Source organism: Salvia miltiorrhiza, chromosome 1, assembly GCF_028751815.1.
Source record: "Salvia miltiorrhiza cultivar Shanhuang (shh) chromosome 1, IMPLAD_Smil_shh, whole genome shotgun sequence".
Classification (NCBI taxonomy): Eukaryota; Viridiplantae; Streptophyta; class Magnoliopsida; order Lamiales; family Lamiaceae; genus Salvia; species Salvia miltiorrhiza.
Genome location: NC_080387.1, coordinates 24,125,534 through 24,143,317, shown reverse-complemented (window position 1 = coordinate 24,143,317; position 17,784 = coordinate 24,125,534). Strand labels below are relative to the sequence as shown.

The following is a 17,784-nucleotide window of genomic DNA, read 5'->3' as shown; positions in this document are numbered from 1 at the left end:
AATTAAAAAAAAATAAAATTAAACGGTCATTTGACCGTTGAAGCCAACGGTCTTCTCGGCCAATTTTTTTTTTCTTTTTTTTTCTTTTTCACCTATATATATCCCCTTCCTCAATCACAAACACTACATCAAACTACTCATTTTCTCTTCAATTCTTAAAGAAAATGCCTTCATCCACCAATTCTTCCAACAATAATTCTTCATCCGACGAAGAAGTTCATGTTGATCCCACACAACTTCCTCCTCTTCCCGATCCTACTCAAGCCCCCGATTTATTTTTTATGAGATGTGCTGTGAATTTTATGACATTGGCAAGTTCATATCGTTTCGATCCACCTCCACCACGCCCGAGGAAGAAGCGGACAGTGGTTCGTCGTGACCGTGAAGGTGGAGCCGAGCGCCTCCATCGCGATTATTTTTCTGTCGAGCCTGTTTATGGGCCACAATTCTTTCGCCGTCGATTTCGCATGAGCCGGGAGTTGTTTCTACGCATTGTCAATGCGCTAGAAGTCGATCCTTACTTCCAACAACGTCCGGATGCTATTGGCCGCTTAAGCTTCTCCCCGATCCAAAAGTGCACTGCCGCTGTTCGACAATTGGCATACAGAACTTGTCACAGCCCACTATCCCAATGACGGGTTAACAGGGGTTATGACTTGGGGTGAACAATAAGAAATGGAAATGGACAATTTCTTAACATTAAAGTATATGGAAATGTCACTCATAAATAAAAAGCTAGGATCATATATGATCATTTGGATACTTATAACACATACACATAAAGGAGAACTGATTAAGGTGGGTTACCCAATAACACGTGTCACAACTTCATAACATAGAGTTATCCTAATCAAAGTGTTTTGCAGCGGAAAACGTGTGAGATATACATATGAAGATGTATACTCAAGGTTACATTTCTTGAAATGTCAAAGGAACACCCGCTCAACATCATTCCATTCCATCAACTGCTCAACCTGCACATTTAGAAATACATGCAGGGCTGAGTATAAAAATACTCAGTGGGCATAGCCGAAAATACAACATGCATACATATATAAATTGAACTGCCAACAGTAACACACAGGGGTTTTCTTGAAAGTCCTGCGCTTACTAAAATATTTCTTTCATTTTCATAAAGTCGATCGGCCGATCATTTTCCTTCATATGATCCATATCTGTTCCTTTCTGTCACGCGCCGGGAAGGAGGCCTCCTTACCACGGACGCCAAGACCGGTCGCAAGCGACTCGCGGTCTCCATAAGTGTACACGTTAACCCTAGCTAGCGACCTTTGTCTAGCATAGGATCCCAATTGGATTTCCTTTAAAGTTGGCGAACCAACACAGATAGGATACATATAAAAACATAAACATTTTGGCAGTCAATCATTTCATAAACATTTCATTTTCATAACATTTTCATTTTCATAAAGGGCATTGAACATATAAGCATTTTATAAGAACTGAATAAATAGTCAAAACATATCATGCATATATATTCGCATATGAGGCCTACGTCACGCAGGGGATCTCTATATACGTAATAATAAAATAATGCCCACCTGGATAGGCAAAGCCTGAAGATCATAATCACATAACCTGTCTTGGGAAAACAGTGCTAATCCCCTTGGTCCACAAAGCCTACAAGAAATTCTATTCTTAATAGGTCTCCTTGAATCTAATCTTAAGTCATGTTGTAGTGCTTAACATTCTATGATTCACTTAGCCGGGTTTTTAATGAATAAATAATTAAAAACATTTCTCTTGAGTTAAGAACACCAACAATATTCTTACTCATCTTTCTTTAATAATTGGAATTATAAATAAAACCAATTAAATCATAAATACTTTTTATTTCATGATGCAAATGAAATGTCATGTCATGCTTAGCATATGATAAGTAATTACTTAAAATATGCACATAATAATAATATGATATTATTATGAAAATTATCCTTTAAATAAATTAATCAAACTAGTAATAGTTCAATTAATTAAAAATAAGAAAGCCCAATTTAATTAATTGAAGGCAATCCAAAGTCTTTAAAAATAATTAATCAAACTAATTAATAGTCTAATTAAATAAAATAGGGAAGCCATTTATATAGATGAAATAGAGCCCATGCTTAAATAAATAATAGTCCATATAAATTTAAAAGATGAGGCCCAACTCAATAAAATAGGAATGGCCCAAACTGAATAAAATGAATCGGGCCCAGCTAAATAAAATTAAAAAAAATCGGCCCAAGCTTTTAAAAAAAATCGCAGCCCAAAACTATTTAAAAATAGGCCCAATACTCGGCCCAAGTCCCTCAAGCCCAAACCTCTAAGCCCAACCCAAGCCCAACAACCCCAAACTAAGCCCTAGCCCAAACACTCACCCTTTTCTCCCCCTTCAGACGCACACGCACACACACACAACCACAAACGCACACACACACAAACACAAACGCAGCAGCACTCAGATGGAAGAACACACACACACGCACGCCAAGAACTCGGTCTCTCTCTCCCTCTTCCAGAAGTAAGCTCGCCGGAGGAGCAGCGGCGACGAGCCGCGCCATCCTCGGCTCTCTCTCAATTGCCCGTTCCTCCCTCTCCCTCGGAATTCCGCTGCCGCCGCCGCCGAAGCTTGCCAGAGCAACAGCGACAGCCGCTGACGACGCTCGGCTCTGTGACTGCAGCGGCGAAGGCTGCCGCGGCCACCTCCGGTCGTCCTCGCCTCTCCCGTTCACGTCTCCCTCTCTCTCACACCCCGGCACGCACAGGCGACGCGCACCCAACTGACAGGCGGCGAAGCAGCGGCAATAAATCATCGCCTCATCTCCCTCTGTACCCCCCATGTTCTCTCTCCTCCTCGGCGACGACGGAACGCAGCCGCCTCCCTCGGCCTCTCTCTCTCTCATTGTGCGCCGGAAGTACAACAGCAATGAGCTGCCGCCGTCCTCCGCTCAACCCTGCTCTCCCTCCGTCCGTGGCCGGACGACAGCGGCAGGGCCGCCGCGCCACGGCCTCCCTCTGCGAAATCTCAGCCTAGTCCAGCCACCACCCCGACTCGACTCACACCCAAAAACAGCAACCCGACTCAACGTTCCAAACACTCAGATCCGACAGACAAGAACAAAGTTTAAAACTTCAATTATCGACATGTTTCAAAATATTTCTATTCTTCTTTCTTCTCTTATTTAAAAAAATAATCATGCTCTGATGTATATATATATAATGTACATACATATATGCTTGTGAATGTGTTGGTTTTACTGGAGTTGTATGCTATGAATAATTTAGATGAAAAGCTCAGCAGAGTAAAGAATTTGAGAGAGAGATATGCAGTGTATGGTTTTTAAAAAAAAATTGAACCTTTGAAGCTCTTTGCTTTGCTAGGGAGTTGTTACTGCACAATCAAGAGGAAAAGAACTTAGATTCTTATTGCTGTAGAAAGAAGCTTGCTGCAGGTTGAGAAATTTGGTGAAGGGGCCTTACGAAAATATTTTGGTGGAATAAGTGAGAGAGAGCTTGGCTGTTGTATATCTTTGAAACAACAGAGGAGTCTTGGGGAGCTGTAAAGATCCTGCAAGGAGCTGTAAAGATCCTGCATAAGATCTGCTAAAATTTGGGATAAGATTTGCTAAGATATGTAATGATTTGATTGCCTGTAAAGGAGTAGGTGTAGTGGGTGTATTGCAGTAGGAAAGTTGGTGATGTGCTGCAGTAGAGGAGTTAGTGGTGGGAGTAGGTGTAGGAAAAAAAAATAAAATAAAATAAGATAAAATAAAATAAAAAGTCTTCCAGGTTGTACTATGAAAACTGTAATAATTCTTCAGTGTTTGCTTAAATAAAAGCTCGTGAAAATGCTTTGATTGCTAAATTAAATAAATATGCAATGCATATAAATTTAATAACTAAATTTACAAATGTTTTTGTAAATCATTTTTGTTGGAATTAAAATAAATTCTTTTTCTCAATCCGGCGTGAATCATCTTAAATCTTAAGTTCAAAATAAATTCTAAATTTAACTCAGGGAAACGGGGTATTACATTCCTTCCTCCTTATAAAAATTCCGTCCTCGGAATTGCATATCTGGTATTCTATCTTGTGATACTAGTCATTCGTTTCATTCATCTCTTTTGTGGCCTTTTCCATCTTGTGATGGTTCCACTACATGACGAGAACAATATTATTGCCTCGTAAAACTTGAATCTTGCGATCAAGTATCTGGACTGATTTCTCATCACAACTTAGGTCCTGGCTAGGACTACTTTATCTTATTTAATCACATGCTTTCTTAATTGCGAGGTGTTATACGTATTGTATACATCCACAATGCTTGGTGGCAGAGCCAACTTATAGGCTACAAAGGCCTAACTTGTCTAGGATCTCAAAAGGTCCTATATAACGGGGTCGTAACTTGCCCCTCTTTTCGAAACGTATAACTCCCTTTGAGGGAGAGACTTTGAGGAAACTCGATCCCGAACATTAAATTCTAATTCCGATCGGCGTTTATCGGCGTAAGACTTTTGTCTATATTGAGTTTATTTGATTCTTTGCTTGATGTGGTCGACTTTCTCAATCATCTGTTGGACCAGTTCAGGACCTAACAACATTCTTTCACCCACTTCATCTTAGTAAAGTGGTGAACTACCTTAATTGTTTCCTTCGTCCTAAGTCACCTTCTCAGATTTGACTAGGAAATTCTAACATCAGACTTTTCTCATTATCTTGGTAACTTTCACTTAAAGATTAATGGCACTCTTTCTGCCATGTAAACTCATTTTCTTATTTCCAAATGATTATTTAATGGGGTTTCTAAATTTCCATTGTGGTGGCGTTCCAACTTTATTCTTGTTGTAGCTTCTGGCACTTTAGCTAAAGCATTTACTCTCTTAACTTGAGCCTACTAGCCTTGGGGTTGGGTTATACCTTAAGTTTAGTTCTAGTGCTTTCCTTCCATTTCCTTTTTCTTTACCTCCATCTTGAGGTGGTGTACATATCTTGTTTGTGCGTGAACTTTTTCCTTCTCCAATTGTTGTAGTGACTCGGTGGTGAGAGTCTCGTTCATTGCTTGTTCCTTCATAATATCTCCCTAATTTACTAGGGGAATTGAAAATCTCATGCCGCGATTCATTTACGAACTTCTTTACGCATTTCTCATTATTCATTTATAAATGACTTAAATAAGCATTTTAAACTCCATTAAAAAAGAATTGATTTAAAACATTTTAATCCTTTTAAAATCCATACTCATAAAGCCTTAACTCATGTTCTATCTCCTATTCTATCTCTTTACTCATCTCTATATAAACTCTCCACTCATCTCAAATCCTTAAGTTCAAGGATAGGTTTCAAGAAAATCATGGTACTAAGTCTCGATTTATCTCTCATATAAGGCTCGTCTAATCTCATTCAACACATAGACAACACAATCAAACATTATCAAAACATGTTCTGTTTTTACACTGACTCAACTTCCAAATCTATCCTGTTCTTACTTCGACACCTCCTGGACTCGAGACTCATACCAAAAGAAAGGTCTTCGAGTCTATTTTCATATAAAAAAAAAAATTAGAGTCAAAAACTCCAAGTATTGTAGGAGATATGACTGTTTTACTACAGTCTATCATATTCGGCAGTTTTGAGCAATCGAAAACTTGGATTTTTGAAAAATAGTAAATGTTGTCAAACTGGGCTCAAATTTTGTGGATATCTAGATAACACAATAAGGTTAATACCATAAAATTTTGGAAAGCTAGATCACACAGGAAGCTACTGAAATGAATGACTCTTTTCCCTGCTCTCTGAAACTCTCGGTAGTAATGTGCAGTTTCGGTTTTGTATTTTATAAAAATAGTAAACGAAGTCCAAATCATTTGAAATTTTACCGATGTTCTCAATACTCATGCAGAGACTTGGTATAAAATTTTCAAAGCTTTTTAACATTGAAAAACCGTCGATCACAGTAGGTCAGTAGGCCTACGAAATTCACCACAATCTCATCTCAAACTCTTAAAATACTCAACTCAACATTCCTTCAAGGAAACTCATCAAAGCTCATTTTAAACACATATAATACTCACAAACATTCAGGCACATTATAATGCTCATCATACTCAAATCTTGACTCTCTTCTTACATCATAACCTCAAATCTCTAGTAAAACGTTTCAATGAACGCATCATTAAAATTCTCTTTTCATTTTCATGCACAAAATTACTCAATTATTCAAACATGATCTCATTCATCATATAAATCATTATACACATATAGATTCCCTTTTATCATGTACTAAACTCTAATGAAACTTCATGTATCATCATAAAACTCTTAATAAAACATGACAAACTTTCACATAATGGTCATAAAGCAATTAAACCTCATTTTATCAATCATCGACTTCTCAAAATATGAAAACTCAAAAACTCATATAAACTAAACTAAGTCAAAAATTTTCTTAGCCAACAAAAGACTTACTCAAACATAATTATACACTAATATCATGCTCAAATACATATATCTTAAGCCAAAATCACTTAAATAACACTTAGGCAAAAAGTCATAATTTTTTATTAAACTAAACTCTTTTGAAAATATCACTAATCATGTATAACCTATTGATCAAGTCATAGATCTAACATCATAGGTTACCAATTAGCACAAATCAACATCATAAAACAAGATCATATATAGATACACATGTATGTCATTTTCTTCCTCAAACTAACACTTTTCATTTTTCACCTCTCAACCTCAGGCTTCAATCTCATCCATCATTAATCATCTAAATCATCTCATAAACTCAAATCCATCATCAATACATCAATTGATCCATAGGATCTCAACATCCCAATTTTAGGTAAACTAACCTAATAGAAAAATCTATATCTCATGGCTAATCATCAAGTATTCATATATATTAACTCAATAATAATCAATCATCATATAACTCAAGCCAATTCAAGAAAACAAACAACAAAATTTCGTAGGGTTTCAAGCCCCTAATTTTCGAAAATTTCATAGAAATAAGTTGGGTGATTTTCCTGCTCAATCATAATCATATACTCACATATAACATCATACAATCTAGATCTATAAAAATAAGAATCACTTACCCAAGATTAAACAAAGATTAAAGTTTTCCTTTCTCACTCTTCAAACCAAACCCCACGGTCCTCTTGAAATCTTCAAGAATTGAAAGGTGTTTATGTTGATTTGGTGGAGGATTTGATCTTGATGTGAACTTGGAAGCTTTGGTGATTCATCTATGGTGATCTTTCGGAGCAAAATCGGAAGAGAGGGAGAGAAATTGAGAGTGGCCGAATGGTGAAGAAAATGAGGAAAATGAAGTGAATTTGTCTTGCTTAGGAAGGATGATTGGAGACCAAACACTATTCACCATTTAATAGTTGTCCCCCCCTAAACCTATACACTAATCCCTTCCCTTCATCTTCATACCACACGTCCACTTCAAGTAAGGCTAAGGAAATTAATCACATGCTTATTAGATTAAAATAATCATGTGTGTGTAAGGTTGTGTAGTCTAGAATAAATCATGTGTTAAGCTACATTAATAAAATCATAAAAGACTAATTACTAATTAATGCAATGCTATAACACAAAACTATTGTGACCAATATTTAAAATAAATATGGCACCAATATTAGTGCACTCACTCAATTATAATATTCCTCATCATAGGAAAAATAATTTGAAAATATTTTGTTTGGAAAAATTTTCATAAACCGACATTCTTCGATTTCTCGGTAAAAATAAATTGCACTTGCTTTGAAAACTTAATTAAAATTCCAAGTGCTAAGGTTATCAAATAAAAATCATAATAACTTGCTCACAATGACATACGTAACAAAACTCACATAATCAATCAGTCACGTAATTTCACATAATATCACGTCAAAGCAGTCGGTAAACACAGACAAACTAGACGTCTCTCCGACCGTTTTTTTTTTTTTTTTTTTTTTTTTTCACTCTTTCTTTCTCGACTCTATTTCCAACTCATTATTCCTATTTTCTTAATAGGACAATCAATCTCTCTGACATCTCAGTACTCTCAATAGTGTTAAGACACTATCTCACAACATAGTGAAAAGTACGGAGTGTTACATGTACTATCAAATTTAGATAAAATTCATGACTTCATGCATAATTTAAAATTCATGTGGCTCATATAAATACACTTAACTCACCAATTAAAACTTATGCACCACATTTATAAAAATTTTCCTTTAACTAAGCACATTAAAACACATATATAATGATTAAATCACATCAGATAAATCAAACCAGTTTTTATTATAAATGGATGCCGAATCCTAATTATTAATAATTAAGCCCTTAATCAGGGATTAAAAGTCGGGTATGACATACTATCCACTTTAAAAGAAATTTCGTCACGAAATTTGTACCACAGAAAATAATTCTGGGTACTTCTCATTCATGCTAGAATCGAGTTCCCACATCGCCTTTTCTTGATCATAGTGCTTCCAAAGAACTATTACTAAGGGTATCGACTTATTCCTTAGTACTTTAACTTTCCAATCTAGAATAGATTCGGGTCTCTCCTCATATCAATTGGATTCTCAATTCCAATTTATATACACGAGATTTACTTGAGAATAAGTTCCCTCGTTCTTTTGTGGCGGTTCATTACTCCTACCTCATTCCTAGGGCTCATCTATGGGGTATCCTAGTTTTCAAATACCAAAATGGTCATCAACCCATTTCTTGTTACCTATCACATGCATAACACTTTCCTATGAATCTATCTTAAAACTATCATAGACCAATTAACTTTAAGTCCTCGTACTCGAACACTATATTACGGTCTTAGCTTGAACTCTGAATTTCTATCATAATGAGTGGTCGATATCATTTATAGGACAAAAACTAATCTCAACCAATCACAATGAGACACAATTATATGAAGTCATAGTTTGGGTAGTATACTACATCGGTAGACTAACATTTCTTGGTCTTATCAAACAAGGGGATCTATTATGACAACTCACGAGTTGCAAGGCTCAAACTCAACACAACATCAAAACAAGGTGTTGTAGAAATTGTTCAAGAGAATCAAAAGAATGACCAGAGGGTATGAAATGATTAACTACTAGGTCGAACAAAATGACCTCGAGTAAGAACCCATCTGGCTTTTCAACCGAAAGTTGAAACACATGGGTTTTCAACCCAAAAGACGTCTACTGAGATTTGGATCATGTGGACTGGCCAGGTCCAACATCATCACCTCCCAGTCACACGAGAAACATCGTCCCGAACTTGAAGGGCCATGAACATACTATACATAACAAAACATAAGTTCATTATGACAATTAAACTTATCTTAAGGTTCCCTATCCTATTGATCTCAAACCCCAAACCTCTCTTAAGACATATACACACAGACATACGTACATAGGCAAAATACTCTATTCATAAAATCTATCCTGTAGCAAAAGTCGATTTGATATTCCGTCGTACTTGAACATTTGAACGTAGAGACTATGGTTCAACCTTTGATGCAACGTTTACCTTGAATTTGTCTTGTATCGTCATTATGTGCTTTTCCTTTACCTCGTACATATCTTTTCATTCCCCTTTGTAGTTCAAAAGAACCATCATTTTCTTAAGGGAGCTGAAATGCTCTAAGTTCTCTTTCATTCTTCTACCTCATCACCTTAAGAATCTAAATTGTAGAGATATCCTACTAATCTAGTAGTCCATGTTCTTTTAAAATTGTGATCATGCAACTTATAGCAATCTATGTTCTCCGGAAAAACATATGTCAATTTTTGTATCATTCGTCTGATCATAACATCATAGATTGCGAAAATATGCCATGAAAGGCAAAACATTCAACATTTCATCATAACATGCTCTTCACATAAACATATTCATGAAGCATTTTAGAACATTAACATCTTTAAAACGTTGAAACTGCAGTTACCTTCTTTCCTTGATTGAGCACGATGCAATGGAGTGTTGAGCGGTGCCATATGAACCCGTGTAAGTAGTCTAAAGAATCAAACTAGACTCGACTCTTTAGAATAAGGTTTCTAGGGCCAGAGCGAACGAACCGCTCTGATACCACTCTGTCACAGCCCACTATCCCAATGACGGGTTAACAGGGGTTATGACTTGGGGTGAACAATAAGAAATGGAAATGGACAATTTCTTAACATTAAAGTATATGGAAATGTCACTCATAAATAAAAAGCTAGGATCATATATGATCATTTGGATACTTATAACACATACACATAAAGGAGAACTGATTAAGGTGGGTTACCCAATAACACGTGTCACAACTTCATAACATAGAGTTATCCTAATCAAAGTGTTTTGCAGCGGAAAACGTGTGAGATATACATATGAAGATGTATACTCAAGGTTACATTTCTTGAAATGTCAAAGGAACACCCGCTCAACATCATTCCATTCCATCAACTGCTCAACCTGCACATTTAGAAATACATGCAGGGCTGAGTATAAAAATACTCAGTGGGCATAGCCGAAAATACAACATGCATACATATATAAATTGAACTGCCAACAGTAACACACAGGGGTTTTCTTGAAAGTCCTGCGCTTACTAAAATATTTCTTTCATTTTCATAAAGTCGATCGGCCGATCATTTTCCTTCATATGATCCATATCTGTTCCTTTCTGTCACGCGCCGGGAAGGAGGCCTCCTTACCACGGACGCCAAGACCGGTCGCAAGCGACTCGCGGTCTCCATAAGTGTACACGTTAACCCTAGCTAGCGACCTTTGTCTAGCATAGGATCCCAATTGGATTTCCTTTAAAGTTGGCGAACCAACACAGATAGGATACATATAAAAACATAAACATTTTGGCAGTCAATCATTTCATAAACATTTCATTTTCATAACATTTTCATTTTCATAAAGGGCATTGAACATATAAGCATTTTATAAGAACTGAATAAATAGTCAAAACATATCATGCATATATATTCGCATATGAGGCCTACGTCACGCAGGGGATCTCTATATACGTAATAATAAAATAATGCCCACCTGGATAGGCAAAGCCTGAAGATCATAATCACATAACCTGTCTTGGGAAAACAGTGCTAATCCCCTTGGTCCACAAAGCCTACAAGAAATTCTATTCTTAATAGGTCTCCTTGAATCTAATCTTAAGTCATGTTGTAGTGCTTAACATTCTATGATTCACTTAGCCGGGTTTTTAATGAATAAATAATTAAAAACATTTCTCTTGAGTTAAGAACACCAACAATATTCTTACTCATCTTTCTTTAATAATTGGAATTATAAATAAAACCAATTAAATCATAAATACTTTTTATTTCATGATGCAAATGAAATGTCATGTCATGCTTAGCATATGATAAGTAATTACTTAAAATATGCACATAATAATAATATGATATTATTATGAAAATTATCCTTTAAATAAATTAATCAAACTAGTAATAGTTCAATTAATTAAAAATAAGAAAGCCCAATTTAATTAATTGAAGGTAATCCAAAGTCTTTAAAAATAATTAATCAAACTAATTAATAGTCTAATTAAATAAAATAGGGAAGCCATTTATATAGATGAAATAGAGCCCATGCTTAAATAAATAATAGTCCATATAAATTTAAAAGATGAGGCCCAACTCAATAAAATAGGAATGGCCCAAACTGAATAAAATGAATCGGGCCCAGCTAAATAAAATTAAAAAAAATCGGCCCAAGCTTTTAAAAAAAATCGCAGCCCAAAACTATTTAAAAATAGGCCCAATACTCGGCCCAAGTCCCTCAAGCCCAAACCTCTAAGCCCAACCCAAGCCCAACAACCCCAAACTAAGCCCTAGCCCAAACACTCACCCTTTTCTCCCCCTTCAGACGCACACGCACACACACACAACCACAAACGCACACACACACAAACACAAACGCAGCAGCACTCAGATGGAAGAACACACACACACGCACGCCAAGAACTCGGTCTCTCTCTCCCTCTTCCAGAAGTAAGCTCGCCGGAGGAGCAGCGGCGACGAGCCGCGCCATCCTCGGCTCTCTCTCAATTGCCCGTTCCTCCCTCTCCCTCGGAATTCCGCTGCCGCCGCCGCCGAAGCTTGCCAGAGCAACAGCGACAGCCGCTGACGACGCTCGGCTCTGTGACTGCAGCGGCGAAGGCTGCCGCGGCCACCTCCGGTCGTCCTCGCCTCTCCCGTTCACGTCTCCCTCTCTCTCACACCCCGGCACGCACAGGCGACGCGCACCCAACTGACAGGCGGCGAAGCAGCGGCAATAAATCATCGCCTCATCTCCCTCTGTACCCCCCATGTTCTCTCTCCTCCTCGGCGACGACGGAACGCAGCCGCCTCCCTCGGCCTCTCTCTCTCTCATTGTGCGCCGGAAGTACAACAGCAATGAGCTGCCGCCGTCCTCCGCTCAACCCTGCTCTCCCTCCGTCCGTGGCCGGACGACAGCGGCAGGGCCGCCGCGCCACGGCCTCCCTCTGCGAAATCTCAGCCTAGTCCAGCCACCACCCCGACTCGACTCACACCCAAAAACAGCAACCCGACTCAACGTTCCAAACACTCAGATCCGACAGACAAGAACAAAGTTTAAAACTTCAATTATCGACATGTTTCAAAATATTTCTATTCTTCTTTCTTCTCTTATTTAAAAAAATAATCATGCTCTGATGTATATATATATAATGTACATACATATATGCTTGTGAATGTGTTGGTTTTACTGGAGTTGTATGCTATGAATAATTTAGATGAAAAGCTCAGCAGAGTAAAGAATTTGAGAGAGAGATATGCAGTGTATGGTTTTTAAAAAAAAATTGAACCTTTGAAGCTCTTTGCTTTGCTAGGGAGTTGTTACTGCACAATCAAGAGGAAAAGAACTTAGATTCTTATTGCTGTAGAAAGAAGCTTGCTGCAGGTTGAGAAATTTGGTGAAGGGGCCTTACGAAAATATTTTGGTGGAATAAGTGAGAGAGAGCTTGGCTGTTGTATATCTTTGAAACAACAGAGGAGTCTTGGGGAGCTGTAAAGATCCTGCAAGGAGCTGTAAAGATCCTGCATAAGATCTGCTAAAATTTGGGATAAGATTTGCTAAGATATGTAATGATTTGATTGCCTGTAAAGGAGTAGGTGTAGTGGGTGTATTGCAGTAGGAAAGTTGGTGATGTGCTGCAGTAGAGGAGTTAGTGGTGGGAGTAGGTGTAGGAAAAAAAAATAAAATAAAATAAGATAAAATAAAATAAAAAGTCTTCCAGGTTGTACTATGAAAACTGTAATAATTCTTCAGTGTTTGCTTAAATAAAAGCTCGTGAAAATGCTTTGATTGCTAAATTAAATAAATATGCAATGCATATAAATTTAATAACTAAATTTACAAATGTTTTTGTAAATCATTTTTGTTGGAATTAAAATAAATTCTTTTTCTCAATCCGGCGTGAATCATCTTAAATCTTAAGTTCAAAATAAATTCTAAATTTAACTCAGGGAAACGGGGTATTACAGAACTGCTGCTGATTGTTGTGACGAATATCTCCGTATAGGAGAGACGACGGCGTTGGAATGCTTGAAGAAATTCTGCAAGGCTGTCGTTCGTATCTTTGGCGGCACGTATTTGAGGCGGCCAACAACTGCCGATGTGCAACGCATCACTGCAATGCACGAAGCCCGCCATGGGTTCCCGGGAATGTTGGGGAGCCTAGACTGCATGCATTGGGGATGGAAGAATTGCCCCGTGGCTTGGCATGGCGCCTACACTCGAGGGGATCAAGGCGAGCCAACAATTATATTAGAGGTCGTTGCTTCACAAGATTTGTGGATCTGGCATGCATTCTTTGGAGTCGCTGGGTCCAACAACGACATCAACGTGCTCCACCAGTCCACGCTATTCAACGATGTTTTAGCGGGGCATGAAGCGGCTGTGCACTTCCTCGCCAACAATTCTCACCACACTCGAGGATACTACTTAACAGACGGCATCTATCCGGACTGGCAGGTGTTCGTGAAGAGCTTCCAGTTTCCGAACGATGAGAAGAAGCGGAGGTTCAAGGTGATGCAAGAAGCTGCAAGGAATGATGTGGAACGAGCTTTCGGTGTTCTTCAGGCTCGGTGGGGTATAATTAGAGGACCGTCGCGTTTGTGGAAGGCGGAGCAAATGAGTTCGTGTAACAACCCGCTCTTTTATATTTATTTAAGTCCAATATTGCGTGTTTATTAATTTTTTTTAGTAAATGAAACGCTTTATGAATTCCAACTATGATTCTGAATTACGTAATTTGGAAACAGATTCGCTACACTAGCAGTATGCATTTATTTATCTTCGCGTGTTTAAAATCGCGACGTTAATCTTTGAATCAATGAATAATTATTATTCAAAGTTATAACCAACTTAGCAAAGTTGTGTTATTTATTAATCAAGATGGAGTTTATTTCATATTGTTACTTAAGTCGTGAATTATTTCAGACTTTGTAGCCAATTAAATCTACGGATTTAATTTAGGTATTAGAATGACGAACGAATTAAATCTATGGATTTAATTTAGCAATCTCGATAATAATACAAATTAGATTTTTACTACTCCACCACCTGCCACCCCCCCCCTAAGTTCAAGAAAATGGGAATAACAATAAGGTATGGAGACATGTGCTGCACACTCCCCTATCCCCTCTTGAGCTTGCTGCACCTTTTTTTTCCCACGCCTATGCAGCAGGCTGCCATGCCCAAGTACACCTAAATATGTCAATCAGCCACCCTAGAATGTACCTCCTCCCATGTATACAAGCTCCCAGCCAAACCACCTCGTCATTCAAAACAGCCAACATTGTTGCATTCTCTTCATTCTTCATTTGAGGACTGCACAAGGAGAAGTGAGCCTTTAATTCATCCTACCAAGTATTCTCAAGGTAAGCTTGTCTTCAATGCTCCACCTTCTTCCCTTATTCCACCTGCATTAATGCAAGAACAACTTTATTATTTCAGTTCGATCTGCTGCTTCATTTAATCCAACCACAACAGCCAACAAACACCAAAGCAAGCATCATTCAAGGTATTTATACTACCTCAGTTATCCAATCGAGTTCGCATTCATACCAACGAGCATAATCATGTTTTACCACTACATCAAACAGTCCATGTTATGTATAGCAATAGAAAGACTTATGTGTATACTGCCACTGCACTCTAGAACACAAACCATGAGGACCTCACACATTGATTATGAAATATTTAAGAGATTGAATGAATCATACGACTTAGAACATAGCTCCTTTGTATCTCCTACATAACGGAAACTTCAAGTAGACAAGCTTCGAACTTAGCTTTTAGAAAGGCATCGAACGCGGCCCTGCACAGTCGAGCCGCAACAACGGCAACTTCCTCGGCCTCATCGGAGCCCGAGAACGACAGCAGCGGCTGCCGAGGGTCCAGCTGGCGACGGTGGCGGCAACTCCAGACGACTGGCAGAACTACGCCGGCGTCAGAGGGACGCGAGGATGATGGTGCTGCGCCGGTCTCGCTGCGACGACGGCAGACTTGTGGCAGCAGCCGGCGGACTCCTCAACGAACAGCAGCAGTCGGCGGACTCCTCGGCGACAGCAGCAGTCGAAGGCGGCTGACTCGGCGACTTCAGGCGGAGCGGGACGGCGCGGTCAAAGGCCAAGCGCCGCTGGTCGCGGCCCAGAGCAGAACAGCAGCAGTCAGCGGCAGCAGCTCCACGCGGCAGCGCGACGCCGAGTGAGAGAGCGAGAGGCGGGTCTGGGTGGTGACTGATGAGAGAAGGGAGGAGGACGAACAGCCAGCGCCGGATTCCGGAGCCACGGCGGTGGAACTCCTCGATGATGGCTGGAACGGGCGAGAGAGGGAGATGACCGATGGAGAGAAGAGAGAGGATTCTGTGTGAGAAACTTTGGGAGAGAGAGATATGCAGCGTGAGTTTTAAATTGAGAAAGAGAGAGAGATATAAAGTATGTGTGTGTGCGTGTCTTTTGCTAAAGAAAAAAAGGTGTGTGCATGTGTTTTGTGTTGAGAGAAAGGAAGAGAGAGAGAGAGATAAAGTATGTGTGTGTGCGTGTCTTTTGCTAAAGAAAAAAAAGGTGTGTGCATGTGTTTTGTTTTGAGAGAAAGGAAGAGAGAGAGAGATAAAAAAAAAAAAAAGAGGGAGTGTGTGCGTGTGTTTTGTTGTTAGAAGAGAGAGGGAGATTAAAAAGTGTGTGTGAGTGTGTTTTGATAAAAGAGAGAGAGAGAACCGATAATAAGAGAGAAAGAAATGTCGGTAGAGAGAGTGATAAAGAGGCGTAAATTTGGGGAAGAAAAGGAGAGAGTTTTGGACCGGGTTTGGGCCGGTTTGGACCGGGTTTGGGCGAATTTTTGGGCCCTCTTATTGGGCCTAGTTCATTTTATTTGTTGGGCCAGAGATTAATTCATTTTGGGCTTCCCATGGGCTTCTATTAATTTTCTTATGGGCTTCAAATCCATATAATTGGGCACCTATTATTTATTTATTTAGGCCCAATAAGAATTATTAATTTAGGCCCCATTATTAATCCTAATTATATTTAATTAGTGATAAATTTTAAGACTTACTAATTATTAATTAGTAAGTGAATTAGAATATTTTTTAAGATGAGTAGATTATTAAAGATTAATAATCCGACCTCATAAGACGAGCTTTAATTCCTTAAATAGGATTAGCATCTCATAATATTATTAAAGGAATATGAGTCATGCATAATCATTTCACGCATCCTCATTTATTGAGATCTTTCGAGAATTAGAATCTTATTTTATTTTCTCGGATTAAAGGTCAAGCACCAGAGTTAGAGCTAAACCGTGAGTCTGCTATTCAGGTGGGCTTTCTTACGTATAAACTAAAACCATATAGTAGAATTGTTAAGACTTTATGCTTATGAATTTGAATGATATTGTCAATGCCTAAATGCTTTATGTTTTGTTATTAATTGCCTATCTGATGTTAATCGAATTCGGATTCTGGATGGGACCGCAAATCCCTTCGGAATTAGTGTACACCTTGTGATCGTGAGTCATCTAGCGGGTTGGCCGATCATAGTGTCCGTAGAGGGAGGCCTCCCTCTCGGCACGAGTTACTGATATGGTGATTAATGATATTAAAATGCCTGCGCGGGTTATTGATGAAATAAATGATATTATGTTTGGTAAATACGAGTCTTTAAAGGAAAACCCTCGTATCTTACTACTATTGAAAGGCTTGACAATAAAATATTATGCATGTATGTAAATTTCGGCAAGTGTCCACTAAGTACTTTCGTACTTAGCCCTGTATGTATTTATAAATGTGCAGGTTGAGCTGTGATCGAGGATGTAGTGTGCAAGCGGAGCTTTTGTCGATCTAGGATGAGTACCTCAGAGTAGAGTATATGTCTTCATACATATACTCAAAATGTTATTCCGCTGCGAACACTGATTTCGTTATGATATTATGTTATTTGTCAAACAATATGTATTATTTAACAATGTTCTCAAACTCATTGAGCACCCTTTTTCTGGATATTATTATGTACGGTCCCCTTGTGGCCTTCTTGATATCTAGATATTTCGATTGATTTCCTTATACAAGTCGAGTCATTAAGAGACTGAATATACCCCTTTCTAAATCCCGCTCCTAAATTCCCTCCCTTAGTCGCGGTTTCCCCGAATTTGCTATCCTTAGCAAGTGCGGTCGTGACAGAATGGTATCAGAGCGTTTCTTTTGCTCTGAGTGCTAATCATTCCTTCTAAGTTGAGTCTAGA

At 38.6% G+C, this 17,784-nt stretch overlaps 1 protein-coding gene and 2 long non-coding RNA genes across 3 annotated transcripts; 1 reads left to right on the top strand and 2 right to left on the bottom strand.

The window, feature by feature from the left end:
* Nucleotides 1-723: 723 nt before the first annotated feature.
* LOC131007110 (uncharacterized) lies at nucleotides 724-13,383 on the bottom strand. Its single transcript, XR_009095911.1, has 5 exons — nucleotides 12,845-13,383; nucleotides 11,047-11,125; nucleotides 3,358-3,578; nucleotides 1,560-1,638; nucleotides 724-974 (listed from the first exon to the last, which is right to left on the bottom strand). It is a non-coding gene; the product is annotated as an uncharacterized LOC131007110 (long non-coding RNA).
* A 291-nt stretch (nucleotides 13,384-13,674) lies between these two features.
* Nucleotides 13,675-14,498, top strand: LOC131003533 (uncharacterized). The gene is made up of 2 exons (XM_057930073.1): nucleotides 13,675-14,131; nucleotides 14,482-14,498. Exons 1-2 carry the CDS (start codon nucleotides 13,675-13,677, stop codon nucleotides 14,496-14,498), a joined length of 474 nt encoding a protein of 157 aa, XP_057786056.1.
* A 28-nt stretch (nucleotides 14,499-14,526) lies between these two features.
* Nucleotides 14,527-16,159, bottom strand: LOC131007111 (uncharacterized). The gene is made up of 2 exons (XR_009095912.1): nucleotides 15,078-16,159; nucleotides 14,527-14,963 (listed from the first exon to the last, which is right to left on the bottom strand). It is a non-coding gene; the product is annotated as an uncharacterized LOC131007111 (long non-coding RNA).
* Between the last annotated feature and the right edge of the window lie 1,625 nt (nucleotides 16,160-17,784).

What these genes read in the sequence shown, in the direction of transcription:
- LOC131003533 (XM_057930073.1), top strand. Translation starts at nt 13,675, where the DNA reads ATGCACGAAGCCCGCCATGGGTTCCCGGGAATGTTGGGGAGCCTAGAC.